At 37.0% G+C, this 27,061-nt stretch overlaps 1 protein-coding gene across 3 annotated transcripts in view; it reads right to left on the bottom strand.

The window, feature by feature from the left end:
* LOC131160433 (uncharacterized) overlaps nucleotides 1-27,061 on the bottom strand; it is a 140,861-nt gene that overhangs the window by 103,343 nt on the left and 10,457 nt on the right. For all 3 annotated transcript variants that reach the window (XM_058116113.1, XM_058116112.1, XM_058116111.1), the window contains exons 3-5: nucleotides 11,904-11,947; nucleotides 11,713-11,824; nucleotides 11,527-11,598 (exon numbers count right to left, since the gene is read on the bottom strand). In XM_058116113.1, coding sequence (XP_057972096.1) covers nucleotides 11,527-11,598; nucleotides 11,713-11,824; nucleotides 11,904-11,947 — 228 coding nt within the window. The remainder of the gene's footprint in view (nucleotides 1-11,526; nucleotides 11,599-11,712; nucleotides 11,825-11,903; nucleotides 11,948-27,061) is intronic.

Here is a 27,061-nt window from a genome sequence, read left to right on the forward strand (position 1 = left end):
AGAGAGAGAGAGAGAGAGAGAGAGAGATGTGTGTTGACAATCATACAATGAACAAAATCATAGTGATGCAGGGGCAGCATCAAGGTTCTGCAGCCATGGAAGAAATAAAAGAGAGGAAGGGAGGAGAGAGGAGATACTAGGGGGGGAATTCACATTCAATCAACAATTCAAATTCATCAACAACTGCCCAAACATGGCTTTCACACTATTTATAAGAAAGCCTAAACACATAAAATTACACATATACCCCTAAAACTAACTACATTACAAACATAGCCATAGAATACACAAATACTACAAACAAGCCCCAAAAATACACGCAATACTATACTAAAACAATTAAATACATCACATAGTAAAGCATATATTTTCATTCCTAGGTTGGATGATATGCTGGGAGGTTCTAGGGTCTATTCGAAATTGGATCTACACAGTGGCTATCACCAGATTAGAGTCCAAACTAGGGATGAGTGGAAGACCGCCGTCAATAACCATCATGGTCTTTAGGTGTGGCTTGTCATGCCTTTTGGGTTGCCTAATGCACCCCAGCACGTCTACAAGAATTGTGGTGGAATTACTTCATTTTTTTCTAGGCAAGTTCCTTCTTGTATGTTTTGATCACTTTTTGATCTATAGTCAATCTAGTGGAACACTTGTACCATCTTCATGCAGTTTTCAAATTAGGTTGCTAAGATGTATGTTAACCTTAAGGATTGATCCTTCCTTCAGAGCCATATTGTTTTCCTAGGGTACGTCACGTCAGCACTAGGCATTTATCCTGATCCTGAGAAGGTGAAAGCTATCATACTAGCCATAGCCAACAATTCTTATGTGCATAATTTTAATGGGCTATCCACCTAAGCTTTAGCACCATCATGGCTCTCATCACTAATTCTTTGAATAAAAAGGACTTTCTATGGTCTTGACTACTACTAGAGCTTTCAAGGAGATAGAGCTCAGGATGTTTGAGGCACCCGATTTTAATACATTCAGACTTCTCTAAAGCTTCAAGGTTTCTTGTAATGCATCTGACATAGGTATAGGCAAAGTGTTGAGTCAAGAGGGTCACCCTTTAGCCTAATTTAGTGAAATCATGCAACAAAAGAGTTCTATGTAGTGTGCAGGCACTTCGGCATTGAAGGTATTGTGACTATTGGCTATCATATATTCTGAATCGCCCAGCAGTTAAGTATCTACACTTAGAAAAGAATCTTAATGCTAGGAATGCTAAATGGGTCAAATTCTCCAAGAATACTCGTTTGTTCTTAGGCACGATACTGAGAATAAGCTTGTTAACACTTTTAGTCAAGTTTTGTGCTCACATAGTGTGCTTCGAGCATAAAAAGGATGAGTACCCATCTTGTCTTGACTTTGGCATTATTTTCAAAGGCATGCAAGATGACAACCATCATGATTAAATCACTCTTGTCGTGAGGGGTGGTTATTTGTTTAGAGGGACTAGACTCTGCATTCCTGCTTGAATTTTTGGTTTGAGAGCTGCATGATGGCAGCCTTGCTTGCCATTTCAGTAAGGATAAGACCACTTTTCTAGTTCATGATAGATTCAATTGATCATCCTTAAAGAAAGATGTTGCTAGGATTGTGCTCCAATGTCGCACTTTCCAATTAACCAAAGCTAAAAGCCAAAGCACAAGTCTATATATTTGTTGGAAAGTTTCAAAATTTATCCAGTCAACTCTCCTTGATTATAGGAGAAATTTCTGTAATTATGTAAATCTAGTCTCCTTGATTATAGGAGAAATTTCTGTAATTATGTAAATAATCGTAGGAGATATTCAAGGATATATTCTTAGGAGATATTCTAGGAGATTTGTTTGCAGTTGTCATTCCTTCCTTTTTTTCTATTCTTTCCTTTATTATTCTTTCCTTTTAGATTATCCTTGTAATCTATAAGACATTCAGATTGTACGTAATATTACAATAATAAGAAATACTATTTCAATTCTTCTCCACTTTTAGATGGTATTAGAACCTGGTTTTCGTTTCCTTTCGGCAGTCATAGCCTCTAAAACCTAGGCCTTGCTGCCTTAAGTCTGTTCAGCCTCCATTCTGTCTGAAATTTTCGAAACTTCCACCATGGCCAGACCTGAACCTATGGTCAACACCAAAACTGAAACCAAGGTAGCCCATACTGAACCCCATTCAGTCCAAATCACAAATATCCGTCTCAATGAAGCCAACTTCTTGAGATGGACTCAGTCAGTTCGAATGTATATCCGCGGGAGAGGTAAGATTGGGTACCTTACTGGTGAAACCAAGGCCCCTGACAGAGCAAACCCATCATATACTATATGGGATGCTAAAAATTTCATGATTATGGCTTGGCTTGTGAATGCAATGGATGAAGGATATTAGAGCTAATTACATATGCTATCCTACTGCAAAAGAACTCTAGGATAATGTTAGTCAGATGTATTCTGACCTTGGAAATTATTCCCAAATTTATGAATTGCAGCAAAAAACTGGCACGACCCAACAAGGGGAAGATACTGTGACTAAATTTCAATGTCCTTAAGGGACAGTGGCAAGACTTGGATCTATTCAATGATTATGAATGGAAGAGCCCTGATGATTGCAACTACAACAACAAGATGGTGGAAAATGCACGAATTTTTAAATTCTTGGATGGACTCAATGATGAGTTTGATGAGATCAGGAGGAGGATTCTTGGTAGACAGCCTCTGCCTCCAATCGGAGAGGTATTTCCTGAAGTGAGACGTGAAGATTGTCGCCGGAATGTTATGCTAACGAAAAAAGGGGCTGATGGAACAGTTGAGAACGCGGCTTTGGTTGCTGCAAATCCTACTGTTTTGGCTGCTGCTAATGCCTCTGTACAGCAGTCATATCCCAATCAAAAATCTCGAGTATGGTGTGACTATTGTAATAAGCCACGCCATACTCAAGAAACCTGCTGGAAACTACATGGAAAACCAGCAAATTGGAAGAGCAACAAACCTGGACCTGGAAACAACCAAGTGATTCCTAAAGCAAATGAAGCCCAGACCAACGTTCTAAGTTCAAAGCAGATGGATCAGCTTCTTCAACTGCTGAAATCCAATTTGATATCAGGTACTTCTATCGGTTCCTTGGCCCAAACAGGTAATATGTCGCGTGCCTATTCCAGCTCCTTAGCCTTTGCACCATGGATTATTGATTCAGGTGCATCCGACCATATGACTAGTATATCTCAATTGTTTCAATATTATTATCCTTGTCCAGGTAATAAAAAGGTTAGGATTGCAGATGGGAGTCTTTCATCCATTGCAGGAGCAGGTTCAATTAGAACTTCTGAGAAAATAGAATTAAAATTTGTCCTTCATGTTCCTAAACTTACTTGCAATCTTCTGTCTGTTAGTAGATTATCCCATGATTCTAACTGCCGTATCATATTCTTTGGTTCTCACTGTGAATTTCAGGACCAAAACTCAGGGGTGATGATTGGCAGTGCTAGGATGATCGATGGCCTTTAATTATTTTGATGATACTCTATTCAGCAATAAACAAGCTCAGGGCTTCAATGGTAGTACTAGTTCAATCCCTGTGTGTGATCAAATAATGCTTTGGCATCTTAGATTAGGGCATCCTAGTTTTTTTTATTTAAAATATTTGTTGCCTAATCTATTTAAAATTTTGAATTGTACTTCTCTTCATTGTGACGTGTGTCATTTATCAAAAAATCATCAAGTTCCTTATATTTCAAAAGGCTACTGTGCATCAAAACCTTTTTATTTGATTCAAAGTGATGTTTGGGGTCCCTCTAAGGTTACTACCTTATCCAGAAAAAAATGGTTTGACTTTTATAGATGATCATACTCGAATTTGTTGGGCATATTTGATGAATGGAAAATCTGAAGTTGAAATATTATTCAAGAATTTTAATAGTATGATTGAAAACCAATTTCACACAAAAATAAGCATACTTGGTACGGATAATGGTACAGAATATTTCAACCAAGTTTTCGGAAATTTTTTCAAAGAAAGAGGGATTCAACATCAATCCACTTGTCGTGACACCCCACAACAAAATGGCATCGCTGAAAGAAAAAATCATCATTTACTTGAGCTTGCACGGGCTATAATGTTTTCAATGCATATTCCAAAATATTTATGGGGGGATGCTATTCTAACTACTTGTTACCTTATTAATAGAATGCCTACCCGTGTGCTGCAGTATATCACTCCTTTGGCATGCCTAAAAAAATCCTTTCCTGATAATAGGATAATTTTTTATCCGCCTGTAAAAGTATTTGGATGTACTGTTTTTGTTCATATTCCAGCTCACCTTAGATCTAAACTTGATCCTAGGGCTGAAAAATGTGTGTTTCTTGGATATGCTCCAAATAAGAGAGGGTATAAATGTTTGAATCCAAAAACCAAAAAAAACAAAAAAAAATCACATCAATATGGATGTCGTTTTTGTTGAAAATCAGTCTTACTTTAACCAAACTTATCTTTAGGGGGAGAAAGAGAGCAGTGAAGATCAGTTTTGGCAAACTTTTAGACCAATGCCTAATGTTTTCCTTGACATTGACATCCCTATACAAAACATTCAAGGAGCTGAAATTTTAAATAGTGAAAAAAATGGAAATCCCAATCTGCCTGTACAAAGCATAAGGAAATCACAAACAAGGGGAGAACTGCTACAAAAAAATCCCTCTTCGAAGCTTCATGTTTATACTAGAGGCAGGTATCGTTCTAATACTAAGGATCGTCCCACAATTTCAGAGCAAAATCAATCATCACCTCCGAAAACTGGTCATTTGGAAATCCCAAGTAATCCTTCTACTACACTTCCAGCTGATCAATCTATTGACCTTGATGTACCTATAGCCATTAGGAAAGGAGTTAGAACATGTACCGCACACCCCATTGCCAAATCTTTATCATACCATAGACTCTCATAATCATTAGGCATTTACATCCAATATTTCTCACCTATTTGTTCCAAGGACCATTCAGGAAGCTATGGATCATCCGGATTGGAAGTTAGCAGTTCTTGAAGAGATGAATGCACTACTGAACAACAATACTTGGGAAATTGTTGACTTGCCAAAAGAAAAGAAAACTATAGGCTGCAAGTGGGTGTTCACAGTTAAATGCAAGGCTGACGGCAATATAGAGAGGTATAAGGCAAGACTCGTTGCAAAAGGGTTTACACAAACATACGGAATTGACTATCAAGAAACTTTTGCTCCAGTGGCCAAGATAAACTCAATCCACGTGTTACTCTCCTTAGCTGTACATTCTAACTAGCCCTTACACGAGTTGGATGTAAAGAATGCCTTTTTAAATGGAGATCTAGAGGATGAAGTGTTTATGGAATTACCACGACATTTTGAAGGTAATCTTGGCAGAGATAAGGTGTGTAAATTGAAAAAATCATTGTATGGGCTCAAGCAATCTCCAAGAGCTTGGTTTGAACGCTTTAGGAAGGCTGTAAAGGATCATGGTTACAGACAAGGTCAAGCTAATCACACCATGCTCTATAAGCACTCTAATGAAGGGAAGGTTGCTATTCTAATTGTCTATGTTGACGATATTATTTTGACAGGTAATGACAACAAGGAACTTGAGAAATTAAAACAGATGCTTGCTAATGAATTTGAGATTAAAGACGGGTAACTTGAAGTATTTTCTCGGTATGGAACTTGCAAGGTCAAGAAAAGGTATTTTTGTTTCACAAAGAAAATATGTGCTTGACTTGCTTGGAGAAACAGGTTTACTAGGGTGTAAAGCAGCTGAGACACCTATAGAGCCTAATCTTAAACTACAACCTGCCAAGCCTGAGGAAGTAACCAATAGAGACCAGTACCAAAGATTGGTTGGAAGGCTACTTCATCTATCACATACATGTCCTGACATAGCCTTTGCCGTCAATATGGTAAGCCAATTCATGCACTCACCAGGGCCTGACCACTTTGATGCAGTTTATAGAATCCTGAGATATTTAAAGGGAACTCCAGGAAAAGGTCTATTGTTTGAAGACCACAGACATCTACAAGTTGAGGTATACACTGATGCAGATTAGGCTGGGAGTATAACCAACCGAAGATCAACTTCTGGTTATTGTGCCTTTGTTGGTGGAAATTTGGTTACATGGCGAAGCAAAAAACAAAATGTGGTAGCTAGGAGTAGTGCAAAGGCAGAATTTAGAGCAGTTGCTCATGGAGTTTGTGAAGTGTCGTGGATTAAAAAATTATTGGAAGAATTGAAAGTCACTAATCCACTACCTATGAGACTGTATTGCGATAACAAATCTGCCATAGCCACTGCTCACAATCTAGTGCTTCATGATATAACAAAACATGTTAGAGGTCGACAAGCATTTTATAAAGGAGAAGCTGGACAATGGACTGATTTGTTTACCTTATATCTCTACTACTGAACAAGTAGTAGATATACTTACAAAAGGACTACCAAAGAAGCAATTTGAAAATTTGTTCAGCAAGCTGGCTATGGAAGACATCTTCAAACCAGCTTGAGGGGGAGTGTTGGAAAGTTTCAAAATTTATCCAGTCAACTCTCTTTGATTATAGGAAAAATTTATATAATTATGTAAATCTAGTCTCCTTGATTGTAGGAGAAATTTCTATAAATATGTAAATAATCTTTAGGAGATATTCTAGGATATATTTTTAGGAGATTTGTTAGCAATTGTCATTCCTTCCTTTTTTTTCTATTCTTTCCTTTATTATTCTTTCCTTTTAGATTATCCTTGTAGTCTATAAGACATTCAGATTGTACCTAATTTTACAATAATAAGAAATAATATTTCAATTCTTCTCCACTTTTAGAATATTCCTCCTTCACTTCCTCATACACCTTGGAAGGATCTTAGCATAAACTTTATTCTAGGGTTGCCTCAAACTGTCAAGGCTCATGATTTCATTGTTGTGGTGGTCGATAGGAATTCAAAAATGGCACATTTCATCCCATGTAGTAAAACAAAAGATGTGTCACACATAGCCAAGCTCGTCTTTTGTAAAATTGACCAACTCCACCGGTAGCCCATATCAGTAATCACTAAAAAGGATGTGAAATTTGTTAGCTATTTCTAGAAGACCTCATGAAAAGAGTTCGGCACTCAGCTAAAGTTTCCAACTGCTTTCCATCCTTTGATTGATTGCCAAACTAACATAGTTAATCATAGTTGGGGTGACTTACTTACAATCATAGTAAGGGATAAACCTGGAATCTAGGATTTTTTGTTACTGCAGAGTTCGCATACAATAATCCAATGAAGTGATCTACAATTTGAAATTGTCCATGGTAATTCCCCCAGCCACCCTGTTGACCATATCCCCCTGCCACTTGATACCCACCCCTCTGTGCCAGCCGAGACTTTTGCTCATTATATTTGGGACTTTCATGATGGTAAATGAAAAATTGCTATGAAAAGTGCACAATATAAGCTAGCTACTCACGATGGTATGCATCCGTCTTAAATGTTACCCAAGCATTGAAGTTACATGCATGTGCTTCTAGTCCTTTTGGCATTCTTCATCATTTAGGCCCTAATGCTTTTGTATTTGAACTACCATCCAAAATGAGCATTAGCCTTATTTTCAATGTTGAGAACTTAACCCCTTACCAAGGCACCTTTGAGCCTCTATTTGTGCACGCAAATACCTAACCTTCTGGAGCAATTTCTCCATGGATTGCAGTTCCGATGCTTCCATCTCTAATGCCCTGTTCTACACACTGTGTTTGTATAATTCTAGAATACAAACATGTTGCATCTAACAAGGAGGGTATAGTTGATACCTCGTGAAGTGTGGACCGTACTTCTGACTCCACATCATTACCAAGGATGAGTTGCATGGCCTAAATCCAGATATATTGGGGCAGTACATCCGCCTTGCTTGCCAGTGGCATGTTTTTCTCACCACTAGGGAATTGATGGAAATCATGCTCAACAACCATAGCCGCATTCATAATCAATGATCTTTATGATTGTATAGGTCTTTTATGATTTAAATATTTTACAATTATGTGCTGATCTAATTTCAAGGATTTGATATTATTTCCTAGAGATAGCTTCCTTATTTGGTATTCGGAGAAAACCAATGTAGCAGTTTATGTAACCATGAGAGAATCTGAACCTTTAGACAATTAGAACCTAAACTGAGTCTTGCTTTGATTTTCCCTTACTTTTTATTTTTCCCATTTATTTTTGTTACCATCTTTTGGTTTTCTCTTAATTTTCTATAATTTTCTTGTTGATTCTGTGCTGCCAATACTCCTTTTCTTTTCTTTCTTTTTGGTACTGATATCTTAATTCTTTTGTAGCATAGAGAAAGAAAACAAATTAATTTATTTAAAAAAAGAACTGTTTGAACTGGTCTGGGGTCTGGTTTATTTTGTACCGCAATCAGGGTCTTCAAGGCCCATTGATTCTGCTTTTATTTTGAACAACCAAATCAGGGCAAGGGGCTAGGGATTTGTGATTGCAATGAGTGTCCTAGCAAATGGTGGAGGCAATTTTGGTGACAGCAAGGAAGAAGCAAATGCTGGAGATGCTGACAGCAATGATGTCAATGGAATTGATGATGGTTAGGGTGATGATGATCGATGGTATGAGTTGGATGAGAAGGGTGGTGGGATGGCCAAAATGGGGAAGATCCAGCAAGAAGGAACTTGCCACAGCAAGAGGCCCTCTACTGACAAACGCAGCAGTAAACCATGATGGAGGGGGCATTTTCAACGATGCGATGGCGACTAATGGCTCTGCGGACCTCCCATAGAAGATCTGGATCTTTTTTTTTTCACGGATGTTTCCAGGGGACAGAGGTACTGGAACTGTTTCAATGGAGAACAGGAGGATTCCACGATGAACAAATTAGAAGTTTTTTGTGGATAATACTGAAAAATATGGCTGTGAACCTGTGAGTAAGGAGGGATGGGAGCGGAAAAGGGAGGGAGGGGGGAGCACAATTGATTGGGTTGAAAAACATGAGGGGGCAGGGGTGCACAAGAATAATGGTGAAAAGAGGGGCAGGATCTTCAGCTCTAACACCAGATGATAGAGATCAGCTGTGAAGAAAGAGGGCAAGTGTAAGAAAAGAAGAGAGGGATAAGGAAAACACAATCAATTTCCTCAATCTCAAGCCTCCCAAAACCTTATTACATCATGATTATTTATATGAAAATAAGAAATGCAAAAGTTACGACTAAACCCCTCGATTTAAAATTACTAAGGCTCCATAATTAAAATAATCCCCAAAAATGATCACAAAGGATAAAATAACTAATTATATAATTACTTTGGTGACTCAACTGTGCTTCTTGCTCTTGGGATGGGGCCTGCAAATAGGCTCAAACCTATCTAACCAAGTTGGGGTCCTCCATCCTACATCAATTTAACTTGTCTCAACATGATAAACTCAGAAAAATGTAACCCGTGCATATCTTTTTCTTTTTTATAGCAAAAGGAGAGATGTTGATAAGAGAAGAATTTACAAAGAGGAGAATAAGACATCTCCCATCAAGATTCTTGAAAAAAAAAACCGGAAATAAGGAGCTAAAAAACAGATAAATACAATGAAATATCAAAGCAAAAGATCCATTCTTGCATAACTTCCAAAAACTAACTCCCTTAAAGCATCCAAAGCCCACACATGATAAAGAGGACAAGTGCTGAATCTTCTCCTAAACCAACTGCTAGTTCAAATTTTTACTTGAAAAAATCCAAGTATTACAGCACCAACCATAATCCCCAAAGCACTGCAAATATACCACATATCCAAAGAGCAGCCCTATCCTTCTTTCTTCCAATAGCCAACATTCCTTCCAGCAATGCTGGAAAACCCAAGTCTTTCCTGACACACCAAATAATATATTCCAGATGCTCCAAGAAAAATCACAATCTAAGAACAAATGAGATGCCGTTTCAGAATTCAAATAACGAACTACACAAACATCTTAAGATAAGGCTTTCGAAGGTCTCTTGATTTGCAACAGATATTAGTATTGATCCCATTAAGCACAATCAGCCAAATGAAAGCCTTAGGGCCTATTTGGTATCATTTTCCCATTTTTGGTGTTCTGCCATCATTTCTGTACAATGAAGAAACAAATTATGGACACATTTGTTTACGTTACCAGTTTTCTGTTTCTGTTGATGATTTTCAGCAATTTATGAAAAAATTGAAAATCAGATTTTATATTTTCCAGTTGTTTTGGCAACTTGTTGCCAAAAAAAATAGAACACAGATTTAACTTTCTAGGATTAAATTATTCATTTAATCCATACTTTTGATTAAAATTAAAATAAAATGATCATATGAATTTAAAATATAATTAAAATAAAAATTCCCATAAATTTTCAAAAAATAATAATAAATAATAAAAATCATTTACAAAATATGTTTACTATATTTTAATTGTCATACACAATAAGATTGTTCTTGCAAAATGAATTTCGAAATATAATAATTAAGTAAAAATTATAATATTTTTTATCTTATTATAGTATTTTTAATTTATATTACTTTGTACTTTTATTATTTTAATCATAGTTTGTAATTTTTATTTGATTCAGGGACAAAAATGATCTTAATCAAATTTTTAATTTGTTTTAGTCCTAGAAATATTGACCAAACAAGTTACTAGTTTTAGGTTTTTAGTTTCTACTTTTGATTTTGATTTTCATAATTTTTATAGTGATACCAAACGGCCCCTTAATCTTTGGGGAACCTTTGGCTTTTCAAATAGATGAGTATAGAGGAAAACAAGAGCTGGAACATGTCAAAAACTCAAAAAAAGATTTACAAGAATAGTAGAATACATCCCCCCGAATGATCCAAAGCCCAAGACTGAGTATCGCTAATTAAAGGATGATGAAAATCGTCCAACGCAACCTGAGGGAGGCAACACGAGGAGATATTTTGCAGGTGATGTGCTGCCGAGTAAAATGAGAGGTCTCATTCGTATGGATAAGTTAAGTATTCCAAGCCTTCGTCTTTAATTGACATCATTTGGTTTTCCTCTGGGTTTTGTTTATGTTTGATTTGTGTAGTTTTGATTCCATATAAGCATGTTTAGATTGGTTTATTTGGATTATTGTACTGGAAATTTTTTTTTTTATGCCTGGGATGATTTTTATAGTTTAAATGTAAATTTCCTGTGTCTTACTTGTAACAACGGTATTCCTCTGCCATAAGTGAGGGCTATCAATAAAACTGGGGTTCCGTCAAATAAATAAATAAAACCTGAGCATATCATTCATGTGATTCTACATGGTGTGAAATGTTTTAAAGTGTTTAAGACATTTCAAAATAGATGGCTCAAAAATATATCGATCATCATTGCATTACTTTTTCAGTTTTGGGTAGAACATCATCACATTAAATTTGACTGGCTATGATCATGAACAGAATGACTGCCTAAAGAAATACAGACTTCAACATTAAACACGTCATTTGAAATAATAGGTAATATCAAGGGCTCAAAGCCAACATATAACTTAACAGATTTTTATGAGACAAAAAGAGCAAATATATTTACCTTGTCAAATGCTTGACAACATTCATTTGATTGTGTACCAACAAATGGAATATTTGATCTTTCCAATAGCTCCTGTAAAGTACACATTTTAAAAGTTTTATGTGAATTATTATCCCCTTAGAAGGTTCAAAAGTATCTTTTAATATGTGTGAGCACACTTGTTTTTGAGTTTTATCCGCACTGCACCTGAATACTGCCATCTTCACCAAAACGACCATGTATAACAGGGAAAACTATGTCCACTGAGGCAGCAAGGTGTTTGGCAAAGTCATACAACGACTGAAAACTTTGGGCAAGGCTGTAAAAGACAGATGATTAACCATCTTAGAACTCTAGGTTCTGAAAACTAAAGTGGATATCCAAGTTTCATAGCAAACCTTTCTAGTTTGAAATCAAAATCTGCAGGAGTGTTCGAGTATACCTGTAAAACAAGGAAGAAAAAATCAAAGTAAAATATAGCAAGTTTTTTTCTCCTACTATGCATGCACTAACTGAGGCCCTCGAACCAGTTAAACATTACAGGAGCAAATGAAAGCAACAGGCATTCATGAAACCAAATAAACTAGTTTAGTAAGAGCTCCTTCAAGCAATACTTGACATACTGAAAGAGACGAGACTCCAAAGTAGAAACTTCATGCACTTCAGCACTTACCCATAACACGCACGATGCATGCAAACATACCATGGAAATTAGAATTTTAACACAACCATGTAAACCCAAGGATGCCATCCATTTTTTATGGGCAAATCAAAAGAGGGGATAGAAAGTGAATAACTAATCTATTTAGTTCTTCAAAATTTGATCATAACTCTTTTCCTTTAGCCCCACAATTACCCGTCCTCTATACCTATATCCACATGCAGCAACGTACAAGAAGTACCTCACAAGACACTCAAAAACACAAGAGAATGTGAGTCAGAAGAGACTTAAGGGCAGCTAGGAAGTACTAGCTCCCTTGGCTGCTCCTAACCCTTCTTATTAGGAGGTGCTTGTCTTGGTTATCCTAAATGCCCTCCTAATCAGTTTTCTAGGAATCTTATGCCCAAGAACAGGATTAATATCTCAAGGGAATAATTATGTTTACCTCGCTCATCAAAATTCCTAAGAATATTTAGATTACAGAACTTGGCATAATATAGGTACCCTAAATATTTTCAATAAGATTACTGCAATACCCTTCACTTATAATAATAATACTAGTACTAACCACACTCTTATAATGTACATATTGTTAGATTACTACTTTACCTAAAAGCTTAAGTTGTTAGGTTGTGGGCCAACAATGTATATCAAGCTTTAACACTCCCCCGCACGTGCAGCCCGACAGCACATGGAGAGATAAACATATGATAAATAGCACCCATGATAAGGAATGCAATATTTTTTTTTTTAAATTGCAAGCAACAAGACTGGAACCAGGATCTCCTGGTAACCAGCTCTGATACAATGTTAGATTACCACTTTACCTAAAAGCTTAAGCTGTTAGGTTGTGGGCCAACAATGTACATCAAGCTTTAACACATGTATATACAATAATAATTGTTAATAATAGTTTTAATAATAAAAGAAAATAAAATAAATAAATAATAGCAATAGAAACCACAATAACAACAAAAACAAATACTAAAGTGTAACAAATTAAAAATAACAATAACAACAATAATAACAATAAAAGTAGCTGTTGAGATTTTTGGATAAATGAGTGACCTAACACAACAATAGGTCTCTCCCTCTATTCATACTACATATCAAATACATTTTTATGACCATAGTACCCTTGAACTCTCCCCCTCAAGCTGGAGAGACCATAATACCCTTACATTCTTATGATAGTGTTATTAACATAACATTAACACATTAATAATACTAAGTGACTAAAATAACCATTAACACTCCCCCTCAAGTTGGAGCATGGATATAATAACAATAAGAATAGTTGTTGAGATTTTTGGATAAATGAGTGACCTAACACAACAATAGGTCTCTCCCTCTATTCATACTACATATCAAATACTTTTTATGACCACAGTACCCTTGAACTCTCCCCCTCAAGCTGGAGAGACCATAATACCCTTACATTCTTATGATAGTGTTATTAACATAACATTAACACATTGATAATACCAAGTGACTAAAATAACCATTAACACTCCCCCTCAAGTTGGAGCATGGATATTATATGCTCCTAGCTTGTTCGAAATAAATTTAACATTAGCACTCCTCAAAGCTTTTGTAAACAAATCAATGAGCTGCATATCGGACTTCACATAAGTCGTGGTAATGGGCTTCTACACAAGTTTCTCCCTAACAAAGTGGCAATCAGCTTTAATGTGTTCCATTCGCTCATGGGAGACCGAGTTGAGGGCAATCTGAAGAGCAACTTGATTATCACACATCAACTCCATAGACTAAGAATGTGGAAAGGCCAATTCCTCCAACACGTTTTCAGCCAAACAAGCTCATATGCAGTGTTAGCCATGGCCCTATACTCTGACTCAACACTTGACCTGGCCACTACAGTTTGTTTCTTACCCTTCTAGGAAACCAAATTCCCACCAACAAAGACAACTCGTTGTGAGTCTTCTATCTAAATGTGATCTAGCCCAATTTGTATCAGTATATCCCTAAATATAAGTGTGACCATGATTTCGATATAAGAGATCTCTCCCAGGTGCCCCTTCGAGATATCTTCAAATGCAAATTACTACATTCAAATGACTTATCCTCAGAGAACCCAAAAATTGACTCACTACGAAAGATATGTTTGGCCGAGTGACTATGAGATAATACAACTTTCCAACAAATCTCCAGTATCATCCAGGATTAGGCAACAAATCAACCATATCGGCACTAACTTCCTGTTAGGATCCATGGATGTATCAACCGATTTAGATCCCAACAACCCAATCTCATCCAAAAGATCAAGAACATACTTCCTCTCTCACAAAACAATTCCCATACAAGATTTGGATACTTTTATACCCAAGAAGTATTTCAATGGTCCCAAACCTTTGGTTTGAAACTAAGTCTTTAGAAAACGTTTTAGGCTCTAAATACCTTGATCATCATCACCTGTAATTACAATATCATCCACATACACAACTAATGAAGTATGACGAGAAAACATAAAGTGATCCATTGCACACCATCGAAGGCCAAACTCAAGTACTATAGCGTTGAATCCACCAAATTATGCTCTACGAGACGGTTTTAAATCATATAATGCCTTCTCAAACCAACACACTAAGCCTGACTCCCCCTAAGCAACAAACATAGGTGGTTGCTCCATATAGACATCTTCCTCAAGATCTTTATAAAAGAAGGCATTCTTAACATCTAACTGATGCAGAGGCTAGTGACAAGTGGTGGCAAGTAGATGAACAAATATATTGAGGTAAGCTTGGCAACCGTGGAGAAGGTGTTGGAATAGTCCAAACCATACACTTGAGTATGCCCCTTAGCAACAACATGTGCCCTCGGGTGAGCCACATAACCATCAGGATTGACTTTCATTATTTGTCAAGGGGAAGAGACACCAATTCCCAAGAATCATAGTCCTGTAAAGCATTCTTCTCTTCAACCATAGCATTCCTCCACCCATAAAGGGCTAAGGTTGGCTTCATAAATAGATATAGTAACAAAACAAAAATAAGAGGATGAAAGAAGTCATAGCAGACAAAGTTGGAGATAGGATGTTGTGTACATGAGCGTTTACCTCCCCGGACAGCAATGGGAGGATCAAAATAGTGGGAAATATAATCATCAGACAAAGAAACCAAATGTGAGGTAGCAAAAGCTATAGGGGACTCTCTTCCTTGGAGTCGCTGTCGTGAATACACCTGCAAAGTAGGGTAATTGAGACGATGAGAAGGACTCAAACTACATGGAGACATAGATGGATGATTGGGTACGGACGAGGAAAAGACTCATTCAGATTAGAAGCACTTAGCGATTGAGTGTAGTATGGTGTAGACTTGAAGAAGGTAACATCAGCAGAAACAAAGAAGTGATTCAAAGTAGGACTATAACAACAGTATCCCTTTCGAGTGCATGAGTAGCCTAGAAAGACATATCTTATAGCACGAGGATCCAATTTATCCACCCTAGGTTGTTAGCTAATGAACAAAGGCACACCTGAACATACAAGGAGGTAGAGATAATAGAGGTGAATTAGGAAAAAAGAACAGAGTAAGGAATTTTAACAATAAGAACAAAGGATGGCATCCTAAGATAGCAAGCAATAAGTACAACATCACTCCAAAACACCTTAGGTGCATGCATTTGATAAAGTAAGGTGCAAGTGACTTCAAGGATATGTCTATTTTTCCTCTCTGCAACCCATTTGTTAAGGAGTGTGGGCACAAGATGATGCGTGAACAACACCAAATTTAGTTGTATAAGTAGTGAATTAAATACTGAAATACTCTTTAGCATTATCACTCTAAAGTATTCGAACAGGAAAACCAAATTGAGTCTTTACTTCAAAATAAAAGGGCACAAAATATATGAAATAACTTAGAATGATCTTTTTATTTAATATAGCCAAGTCATCCTTGAATATAATCCACAAATGTTACAAAGTATCGGAAACCAAACTTAGACACAGCTCAACAAGGACCCCAAACATCATAATGGACTAACATGAAAGAGCTTGCTGCCTATTTATTGACTCGAGGAGCAAAAGGGACACAATGATGCTTTCCGAATTGACAAGACTCACAATCAAGACTAGACACATAACTCAAATCAGGAACTAGACTTTTCATCTTTTCCAATGAAGGATGAACAAGGTGACAATGAATTTGGAGAGGTGTGGCAGCAGCAGTGCAGGCGATAAAAGGAGGTAGCTGCTCTAAGTGATAAAGTCCATCAGCTTCACGCCCTCCGCCAATCATCTTCCTTGTCTTCAAATCTTGAATGACCACAAAATCAGGGAAGCATGTTATTAAAAATTGTAATAACTATCGTGGAATTAAACTTATGAGTCATACGATGAAACTATGGGAAAGGGTAGTTGAATAAAGATTAAGGTTAAAAAAAAAGGTCTCAGAAAATCAATTTGGTTTTATGCCTGGGAGATCTACCACTGAAGCTATATATCTTTTAAGAAGATTAATGGAAAAGTTTAGGAAAAGAAGAAGGACTTGCATATGGTATTCATTGACCTAGAGAAAGCATATGATAGGATACCTAGGGAAGTTCTATCGTGGGCCTTAGAAAAAAAGGGCGTATGTAGTAGGTATACTGATGTAATTAAGAATATGTACGATGGAGTAATTGTTGTGTCAGGCACCCCACTTGTGCCAAACACCAATACTACAACTATTGCTATTGAATATATAAGAAAATTAAAGTAATGTAGAAACTAATAATAAAACAATAAAAAGAACAAGACAAGAAATTTACGAGGTTCGGTATAGAATTACCTACGTCCTCGGGCGCTGATGATCAATCCACTACTTCTTGACATAGTACAACTTTGAGGTGTGCTTTACAAATAAAGAGTTGAGCTCTTTATATAGCTTTAACCTCAAGTCTAAAAAACACTTCTCTCCAATGTGGGAAAAATAATATAAAAAATTCAAAACAACCTTTTATACTAATGTGGAAGTATTCTACCAATGTGGGACAAAAAACAACAAATCTCCACCTTGACGATAAATTCAACAAATTTTTCTGTCACCAACATTTTCTGAAGTTCCACATCATCGGCGCCATCCAAAATTATTCAGACTTGCAGGATATTGATCAAGTCCAAACAATGTTTGAACTTGATTGTTGTCGCAATCTTGGTCAACATATCTGCGGGATTTTCAGTTGTAGTAATCTTATGAAGAAGTATCTTGCCTCCATCAACAATATCCTGCATAAAATGAAACCGAACGTCGATATGCTTCGTTCGTGCATGGTAGACTTGGTTCTTTGCCAAATTAATAGCACTTTGGCTATCACAGAACACAACAATGTGCTTCTGAACAACTCTCAAATTTTCAAGTAAACCCTGCAACCAAATAGCGTCCTTAACAGCCTCTGAAGCTGTCATGTACTCTGCTTCTGTTGTAGACAAGGCAATGGTAGACTGCAAGGTAGACCTCCAACTCACTGGACCATTAGCAAATGTAAAAATACATCCAATAGTTGATCGACGTTTATCTAAATCACCTGCAAAATTTGAATCCACATATCCAACAACATGATAAATAGTATTATTTTTCTCAAATACTATACCAACATCAATCGTATTCATAATATATCTCAAAATCCATTTCACAGCTTGCCAATGTCCTTTACCCAGATCATGCATATACCTGCTCACCATACTAACAGCTTGTGAAATATCAGGTCTAGTACAAACCATTGCATACATCAGACTACCAACAGTACTTGCATAAGGAACCTGTGACATATACTTATGTTCCTCATCTGACTTAGGAGATAAAGCAGCACTAAGTTTGAAATGAGGAGCAACAGGAGTGTTTACTGGTTTTGACTACTCAGACATGCCAAAACTCTATACTACCTTCTTCAAATACTGTTTCTGAGACAAACTAACTCTTCCTCTCATTCTGTCTCTGCGAATCTCCATGCCAAGTATCTTCTTTGCTTCACCAAGATCTTTCATTTCAAACGCTTGATTTAACTGACTTTTCAACTTGTTGATTTCTTCCCTATTCTTTGAAGCTATCAATATATCATCAACATACAAGAGTAAATATATAAAAGATCCATTTTGTAGTCTGTGAAAATAAACACAATGATCATGTTTATTTCTGATGTACTTCTGACCCATCATAAACTGATGAAATCGTTTGTACCACTGTCTTGAAGACTGTTTTAAACCATACAACGATTTACCCAATTTTCTTTTCCAGCAACCTGAAATCCATCCGACTGAGTCATATAGATTTCCTCTTCCAAATCACCATGTAAACATGCAGTTTTAACATCGAGTTGAACTAGTTCAAGATCAAATTGTACTACCAAAGCCAACAAAATTCGAATGGAAGAATATTTAACAACTGGAGAAAATACCTCATTATAATCAATGCCTTCCTTTTGTGCGTAGTCCTTAGCTACCAATCTAACTTTGAAGCGAACATTATTTGCATCTGGAAATCCTTCTTTCTTTACATAAACCCATTTACAACCAATTGCTTTCTTACCCTTGGGCAGTTGGGCTAGCTCCCAAGTCTGATTCTAATGAAGAGACTGCATTTCTTCATCCATTGCTTTTTTCCACTTGTCTGATTCAAAGTTCCTCATTGCTTCTTTGAAAGTGTAAGGAACACTATCATCCACAACTAGAAGTGCATAGGCCACCATATCAGTATACCGAGCAGGTTTCGATTTCTCGTCTTGGCCTTTGAGAAACAATTGATTCTTGTTGCTATGAAGATTCTCGAATTGAAATCTCCTCTTCTTGTACACTATTCCCCACCGTAACTGGAGAGTTACCTTGTGTAGTCTCATTTCTCACTGGGTTTCCCAAAATTGTCTCAACCTCCACCTGTTGTTGAGTACCACTGGTCTTCTCTTCAACTCGTGACTCCTTGCGTATTGTTTTCTTCATCATCGCAAGTTCATCAAAAGTTATATCTCTACTTAAAATCATTTTTTTCGTCTCTAGACACCAAAGACGGTATCCTTTGACTCCTGCACTTATCCCCAAGAATATTGCTTTCTTGGCTCTTGGATCCAACTTAGATTCTTTAACATGATAATAAGCCATAGTACCAAATACATGTAAAGAATCATAATCACTAGCAGACTTTCCAGACCATACCTCATAGGGTGTTTTTCCCCCTATTGCAGATGATGGTAGACGATTGATGAGATGACACGCATATCTAACAGCCTCAGCCCAAAACCTTTTGTCTAACCCAGCATTAGACAACATACATCAAACTTTCTCCAGCAAAGTCCGATTCATGCGCTCTGCCACCCCATTCTGCTGTGGTGTATTTCGAACTGTGAAGTGTCAAGCAATACCTTCATCCTAACATACCTTCATAAACGGGTCACTCGTGTATTCACCACCATTATCTGATCTGAGCCGTTTAATCTTCTTGCCAGTTTGATTTTCAACTAATTCTTTCCACTTAAGGAAAATATCACACACTTCATTTTTATGCTTCATAGAATACACCCAAACTCTTCTGGAAAAATCATCAACAAAAGTAACAAAATAATGCATACCACCCAACGAAGCCGTTTTTGTGGGCCCCATACATCTGTATGGATGTAGTCTAAAATACCTTCAGTCTGGTGGATTGCTGTGGCAAATTTCACTCTAGTTTGTTTTCCCAAAATGCAATGCTCACAAAATTCAAGTTTACACACCTTTGCACCCTTTAACAAACCTCGCTTAGCCAATTGTTGCAAAGATTTTTCTCCTACATGTGCTAATCGCATATGCCATAACTTGATTGTATCTGAACCTGCATCTTTCTCAGAAACAACAACTGCTGAGCCAATAACTGTACTACCTTGTAAATAATACAAGTTATTTTTCCTTATTCCTTTCATCACCACCAGTGCACCTGATTTAATCTTTAAGGTTCCATCTTTCAAAGTGATAGTGAACCCTTTAGATTCTAAGGCACCCAATGAAATCAAATTCTTCTTTAGGCTTGGAACATAACTAACATCAGTCAAGGTCTAAATAGTTCCATCTTGACATTTCAACTGTATTGATCCTATTCCAGTTGTTTTACAAGTATTATCATTTCCCATAAAAACAACCCCACCAACTAATTCTTCAAAATTAGAAAACCATTCCCTATTGGGACACATGTGATAGGAACAACCAGAATCCAAATCCACTCACCAAAATAATGTGACGAAGATGTTCCAACAAGAGAAAAATCTAACTCACTTCCATCATCATTAGCTATATTGGCATTAGAATGTGTTTTGCCCTTATTCTTCTGTTGTAATTTAGGGCAATCTTTCTTCCAATGCCCTGTCTCACGACAAAAGGCGCATTCATTTTTAGCAGGTCTCCCACGAGATTTACTCCTCCCATGAGATTTACTCTTCCTTCCAGGCATACGACTCTGAGAACGTCCCCTTATTGTTAGTGCTTCTGCTGTTTCCTTATGGACCTCTGATCCTTCTTTCTGCATTCAGTACTAATCAATGCAATACAAACAGCATCATAAGTAACTTTATCTTTTCCATACAATAAAGTGGTGGTCAAATGTTCATACTCATCAGGGAGAGAATTCAGTAACAATATGGCTTTATCCTCATCTTTCACCTTTTCATCCAAATTTAACAAATCGGCCAAAATTTTATTGAAAGCATTTATGTGGTCATTTATCGAAATACCTGGTTGATACTGGAAGTGAAACAATTTCTTTTTCAAATAAAGCTGATTTTCCAAACTCTTGGTCATAAATGTATCTTCCAATGTCTTCCACAATTTCTTTACAGATGTCTCCCTCATAACACAATATTTTTGATTTTTGGCGAGACACATACGAATAGTACCACATGCCTGACATTAATCTTTTCCCAATCTCTGTCACCCATATCTACCAGTTTATCATCCAAAGCAATATCTAGTTCTTGTTGATACAAGATGTCCATCACCTCACATTGCCACATACCAAAATTATTGGTACCATCAAATTTCTCCACCTCAAACCGAGCATTAGCTATCGTCTTCGATGATGATGTCGAAGCCGAAGGGGTTGGAGTTCGTGTGGACAAAGTTTCTTCTACTGCCGCACTGGTTTCTGCCATCTTCTATATATTCAATAGCAACCAACAAAGCAAAAGGCCTAGGGTGAATAGTACGTACCAACAGTGTCTACTCTGTTTTATCCTATGAAATTCCACTTTGACCAAGCTGACCTCCAGGGAGCGATTGAGCCACAATGGTCTCTGAGCACTCGCTTAGATAAGGTATTTCTTAGGCATCAAACGTGGAATCAAGGATCCTAACAAAGGAACACCTCCGTATCAACACTATTCAACCTATCTCTGATACCAATTGTCGTGCCAGGCACCCCACTTGTGCCAAACACCAATACTACAACTATTGCTATTGAATATATAAGAAAATTAAAGCAATGCAGAAACTAATAATAAAACAATAAAAAGAACAAGACAAGATTTTACGAGGTTCGGTATAGAATTACCTACGTCCTCGGGCACCGATGATCAATCCACTACTTCTTGACAAAGTACAACTTTGAGGTGTACTTTACAAATGAAGAGTTGAGCTCTTTATATAGCTTCAACCTCAAGTCTAAAAAACACTTCTCTCCAATGTGAGACAAATAATATAAAAAATTCAAAACAACCTTTTATACTAATGTGGAAGTATTCTACCAATGTGGGACAAAAAACAACAGTAATGACTAGTGTAAGGACTATAGATGGAAAAACTAGAGAATTTCCAATCACCATAGGTGTACATCAAGGATCTACTTTGATCCCTTATCTTTTTGCTTCAGTAATGGACCAACTGATTAAAAGTATTCAAAATGAGGTTTTATGGTGTATGTTGTTTGCAGACGATATTATATTAATAGATGAAACTAGGGGTGGAGTAGAGTCTGAGTTAAAATTATGGAGAGAAGCTTTGGAATCTAGAGGTTTTAGGATAAGTAGAAATAAGACAGAATATATGAAATGTAATTTCAGTAATAGTAGGAAGAATATTAGAGACAAACTTGGTGATGAAAAAATAAATAGCATTTGTAGATTTCGATACCTTGGATCTATTATGCAAGCTAAAGGAGAAATTGAAGATGATGTAATGCATACAGTTAAAGCAGATTGGATAAAATGGAGAAGTGCTTCAAGTTTGCTTTGTGATATCATAGAATACCCTTAAAATTAAAAGGCAAGTTTTATGGGACGGCTATAAAACCATCTATATTATATGGATCAGAATATTGGGCAACGAAGAAACAGAATATTTAAAAAGTAGAAGTTGTCGAGATGAGAATGCTTATATGGATGAGTGGTATAACACTGAAAGATAAATTAAGGAATGAACATATTCACGGTAAGTTAGGTGCAGCTCCTATAGAAGATAAGAAAGGAAGGACGACTCAGATGGTATGAACACTTGCAACGTAGGCCACATAGTGTGCCAGTGAGGAAGAGTGAGTTAGTTACTGTGGGGGGGAGCAGTAGAAGGGGTAGGGGTAGACCTAAAATAACTTGGAAGGAGATAGTGAGTAAGGATTTAACAGCTCTAAATCTGTCAAAAGAAATGGTCCAAAATCGCATAAATTGGCAGAAAAAGATTCATATAGCCGACCCCACATAGTGGGACTTAAGGCTTGTTTTGTTGTTGTTTATTATATGAATTTGGTAATCTTACTCACTAACATAAGATTGAAAAGAAACATAGGAATATACAAAACCGAAGGAAGAGAAAGAGGAAGGGGGATTTACAGTCCCAATTCCCTTAAAGGAAGTGGTGGATCCATCAGCAAAAATAACACAAGGTAAGTTTTCGGGATACTGGATATTAGAGAAGAAATTAGGTATACTTGTGATATGATCATTGGCGATAGATTCTATAACCTATGGACTAGGACAAGAAATACTAGATAACAATCAAGCCGTGGGGTGGTGACTGCATTGGCAACACATGAAGGTGAACGGTTGTAGACATAGCACAGTCTATGGTCTTTCTATGTCCCAGAGAACCTTGGGCAGGTACCCTTGCTCTCTCATCTCTCTTCTTCCCATCTTACTGCAACATAATAAAAGGAAGAGGTTTCACTAATTTACTATCTTTTACATTGCCCAATGCACATGCATACATACATCCAAGTCTTATAAAATACAATAAACCAAAACACCAAAAATAAAAATGCAAAAAATGTGGTGTCTTCATGTGTCCACCATCGTGTCATCCTTACCTGCACACGTATAAATCTTCATGAAGTCAGTGTTGGAACTTGAAAAAATCTTGCAATGTCCACGCTTGAAACCCTCACCCCTCAAACCCAAAGACTTAATTAGCTCTAATTCCCGGAGAACCTCAAATATAAATTGGCAGTTTAAGACCCGATCAGCAAAGGAGGTTAAAGGACAAAGATTTAAGCAAGGGAGTGAACCTTCGAGCTTGCAAATTTGGGATTAAATTTAGAGAAAGATTAGGCTTACTTAAAGCAGAACATTGAAGAGGGGAGATTGACCGTGGCCAGTATTGTGGGTTGTGGTGTCTTCCCAAGTCAGAGAGAGGGTAGGGAGCAACGATGGTTCCTCTAATGCTTTCGCTCCCACTAGCTTTGTTGAAAATGAGGTTTTACAATTGCACACCTTGACTAGTTTATGACATAGATAATGACCCCACCTTTTTCTGCCCTCCCAAAAGAGAAAGACTACAAAAATTGGCTTCAAACTAATGCTAGTATAAACCCCCCCCCCCCCAACCCAACCACCTATGTTGAGACACAATACGGACCACAAGCGAAGGCTTGAATTCCCCTATAATAGGTTTTGTGTGTAATATTAAGTTCAGTTGTAAAAATAAATAATTAATAAGAAGGGACATCTAGTTCTTACTTCTCTTCTCTTAAGGTCGAACAACATCTAAAAACTAAGGTTTTTGGGTCAAAAGGTGCAAAACATATAACTACTCATTGAGGTTTTAGTTACATTTTCTAGAATTCCAAAAACGATTGCCTAGAAAGAAACGTTTAAATAAATTATTAAGAAGAAAAGAGAGAGCAAAGTGAGAGACTATCTTAGACGAGAAAACCAAGCCTAGAACCATGATACCAAGTGCACAAGGCACCTACCTCAAACAATATCTTCAACCTCAACCATGCAAGATGTTGAAGAATTGGGGTAAAAAATGGAAGACCACACTATAATAATAGGTGCCTCCCTCTATTTATAATATATGCCAAGTACATAACAATGGCTATATAACCCTAACCAACTGACGCATTAACTCATGCTTACTATCACAGAAATAACACACAATAGTAACACTCAATATCCAGCAACGCTACCCCTCAAGCTGGAGCATGGATATCATATGCTCCTAGCTCGTTAAAAATGGACTTAACCCAAGCACCTCCCAAGGCTTTAGTGAATAAATAAGCAAGTTGAAATTCAAACTTCACGAGTCGTTGTAATAAGCTTTTACACAAGTTTCTCTCAAACAAGTGACAATCAACTTTGATGTGTCTTATTCGCCCATGGAAAACTAGGTTCAAGGCAATATGAATATCAGCTTGGTTATCACACATCAACTCCATGGATCAAGATTGTGGAAACCCAAGTTTTTCTAACATGTTCTTTAGCCAAATAAGCTTACGTGTAGTGTGAGCCATGGCCTGATACTCTGATTCAGCATTCAACTACTCAACTAAGCCACCACAGTTTGTTTCTTACTTTTCCAAAATACCAAGTTACCACCAACAAAAACATAATATCTAGTTGTGGAACTTCTATTAGAAGATGACCCAACCCAATTTGCAGTATATCCCTAAACATAAGCATGACCCTGATCTTTATATAAAAGACCTCTCCCAGGTGCACCTTTGAGGTCTCAAGATACGACTGCATCCCGATAGCTTGTTATCGAACAATCAAGAAACTGGCTCACAACACTTGTTTCAAAAAGTATATTAAGTCGAGTGACCATTAGATAATTTAACTTTCCAACAAGTCTCCAATATCTTGCATGATCAGCCAACAAATCACCATATCAGGCATTAACTTGACAATAGGATCCAAAGGTGTTTAGGTTTGGATCCCAAAAGCCCAATCTCATCTAAAATGTCTAAAACATACTTCTTTATCATAAAACAATCCCTATAAGAGATTGGATACTTCTATACCCAAGAATTATTTCAATAGCACTAAATCCTTTGTTTGAAATTTAATTTGCAGAAAATGCTTCAGTAGCTGATCTATAATCACAATATCATCCACATACACAATGAGCAAAATCCTACCAAAAGTATTATAACAATAGAAAACAGAGTAATCTATTGCGCACCACTGAAAACCAAACTCAAGTACCAAAAGGCACTAAATCAACCAAACCATACAAGGATTTCTTGAGTCAACACACCAATCATGAATTCCCCTTAACAGCAAACCTAGGTGGTTGCTCCATATAGACCTCGCCTTGAAGACGCCATATAGAAAGTAATTCTTCACATCTAACTAATGCAGAGGCCAATGACACATGGTGGCAAAGGAGATGAACAAAAGTTTGGCATCTACGGAACATATGTTAGAATATTCCAAAACGTACACCTAAGTGGATCCCTTGGCAACAAAATGGGCCATCAAACAAGCCATAGAACCATCTGGATCAACTTTCACGATGTACACCAGCAACAACCAACCATAAACTTATCATAAGGACGAGGTAGCAATTCCCAAGTCTCGTCATCCTATAACACACATCTCTTCAACCACCCACCAAATGGGAAAAAGGCTTCAGAAATAGATTTTGAAAGAGCAACAAGAGACAAAATACTAACAAAACAGTACTATATAAGTGACAAGAAATCATAAGAAACAAAATTTAATATTGGATGCTAGGTAAAGGTGCATTTACCTTTCTAAACAACAATAGCAAGATCAACATCTTGAGAAATCGGTTCTTCAGGCGAGGGAACTAAAGGCATAGAAGTTGAAGTTGGAGGAGGGCTCTCCTCCCTTGAGTCAATGTGCGTACACATACGAAGTTAAATGATCCAAGCGACAAGAAGGACACGATGAAGATGCAAGAGGACTAGGCAAAGATAATAAATTAGGATCTAGAAGACTAGACAAAGGAAGGGACTCATTAAGGTCAACAGAACTTAAAGAATCAGAATAATATGGCGTAGACTCCAAGAAGGCAACATAGAATCAAAGTAAGGCTATAGCATCTGTCAGATTTCGAGGGATTAAATTAGGAAATTATATTTTTTTAAATCTGAAATTACTATTTCAGCTTCTAGTAGTTTCAGTTTCCTGTTTTCTAGCCTAAAGATCTGCTGTTTTGAATTGCTAATTTTGTGGTGATTTGAATTGCTGATTTTGTGGTGATTTGATTTGCTGATTTTGTGGCCTTCCTCTACTATTTATCTTGTAATCGTGTCTCTTGAAATACAATAAGAATAGTTATTCTTCTTCTAAAAAATCCTTCATGGTATCAAAGCCTCGTGCTCTTTTCTTCTGATGATGTCGTATAAGTCGGCGATGACCGGCGCCCAAAAAAATCCTACCAGCTCTGCTGATTACTATTCCCAGAATTCAGCCCTTTATCTCATGGTTACAAAACTCAATGGGCATAAGAAACCATGGTGTGAGCATTGCAAAAAACCGTGGCATACGAAGGATACGTGTTGGAAGCTTCATGGTAAACCAGCAAATTGGAAGCCAAAATCCAAATGTGACAGTCATGCCTACCAAGCCACTGCTGAAGAGACTCAAGAGCCTTCTACCAACTCGGACGCAGTCCCTTTTACCAAGGAGCAATTAGAGCACCTATACAAATTGTTTCAATCTCCAAAACTGTCCTTAGCTTTGTCTTATTCTTCGATACAGAAC

Source organism: Malania oleifera, chromosome 7 (genome assembly GCF_029873635.1).
Source record: "Malania oleifera isolate guangnan ecotype guangnan chromosome 7, ASM2987363v1, whole genome shotgun sequence".
In the NCBI taxonomy this organism is placed as follows: Eukaryota; Viridiplantae; Streptophyta; class Magnoliopsida; order Santalales; family Ximeniaceae; genus Malania; species Malania oleifera.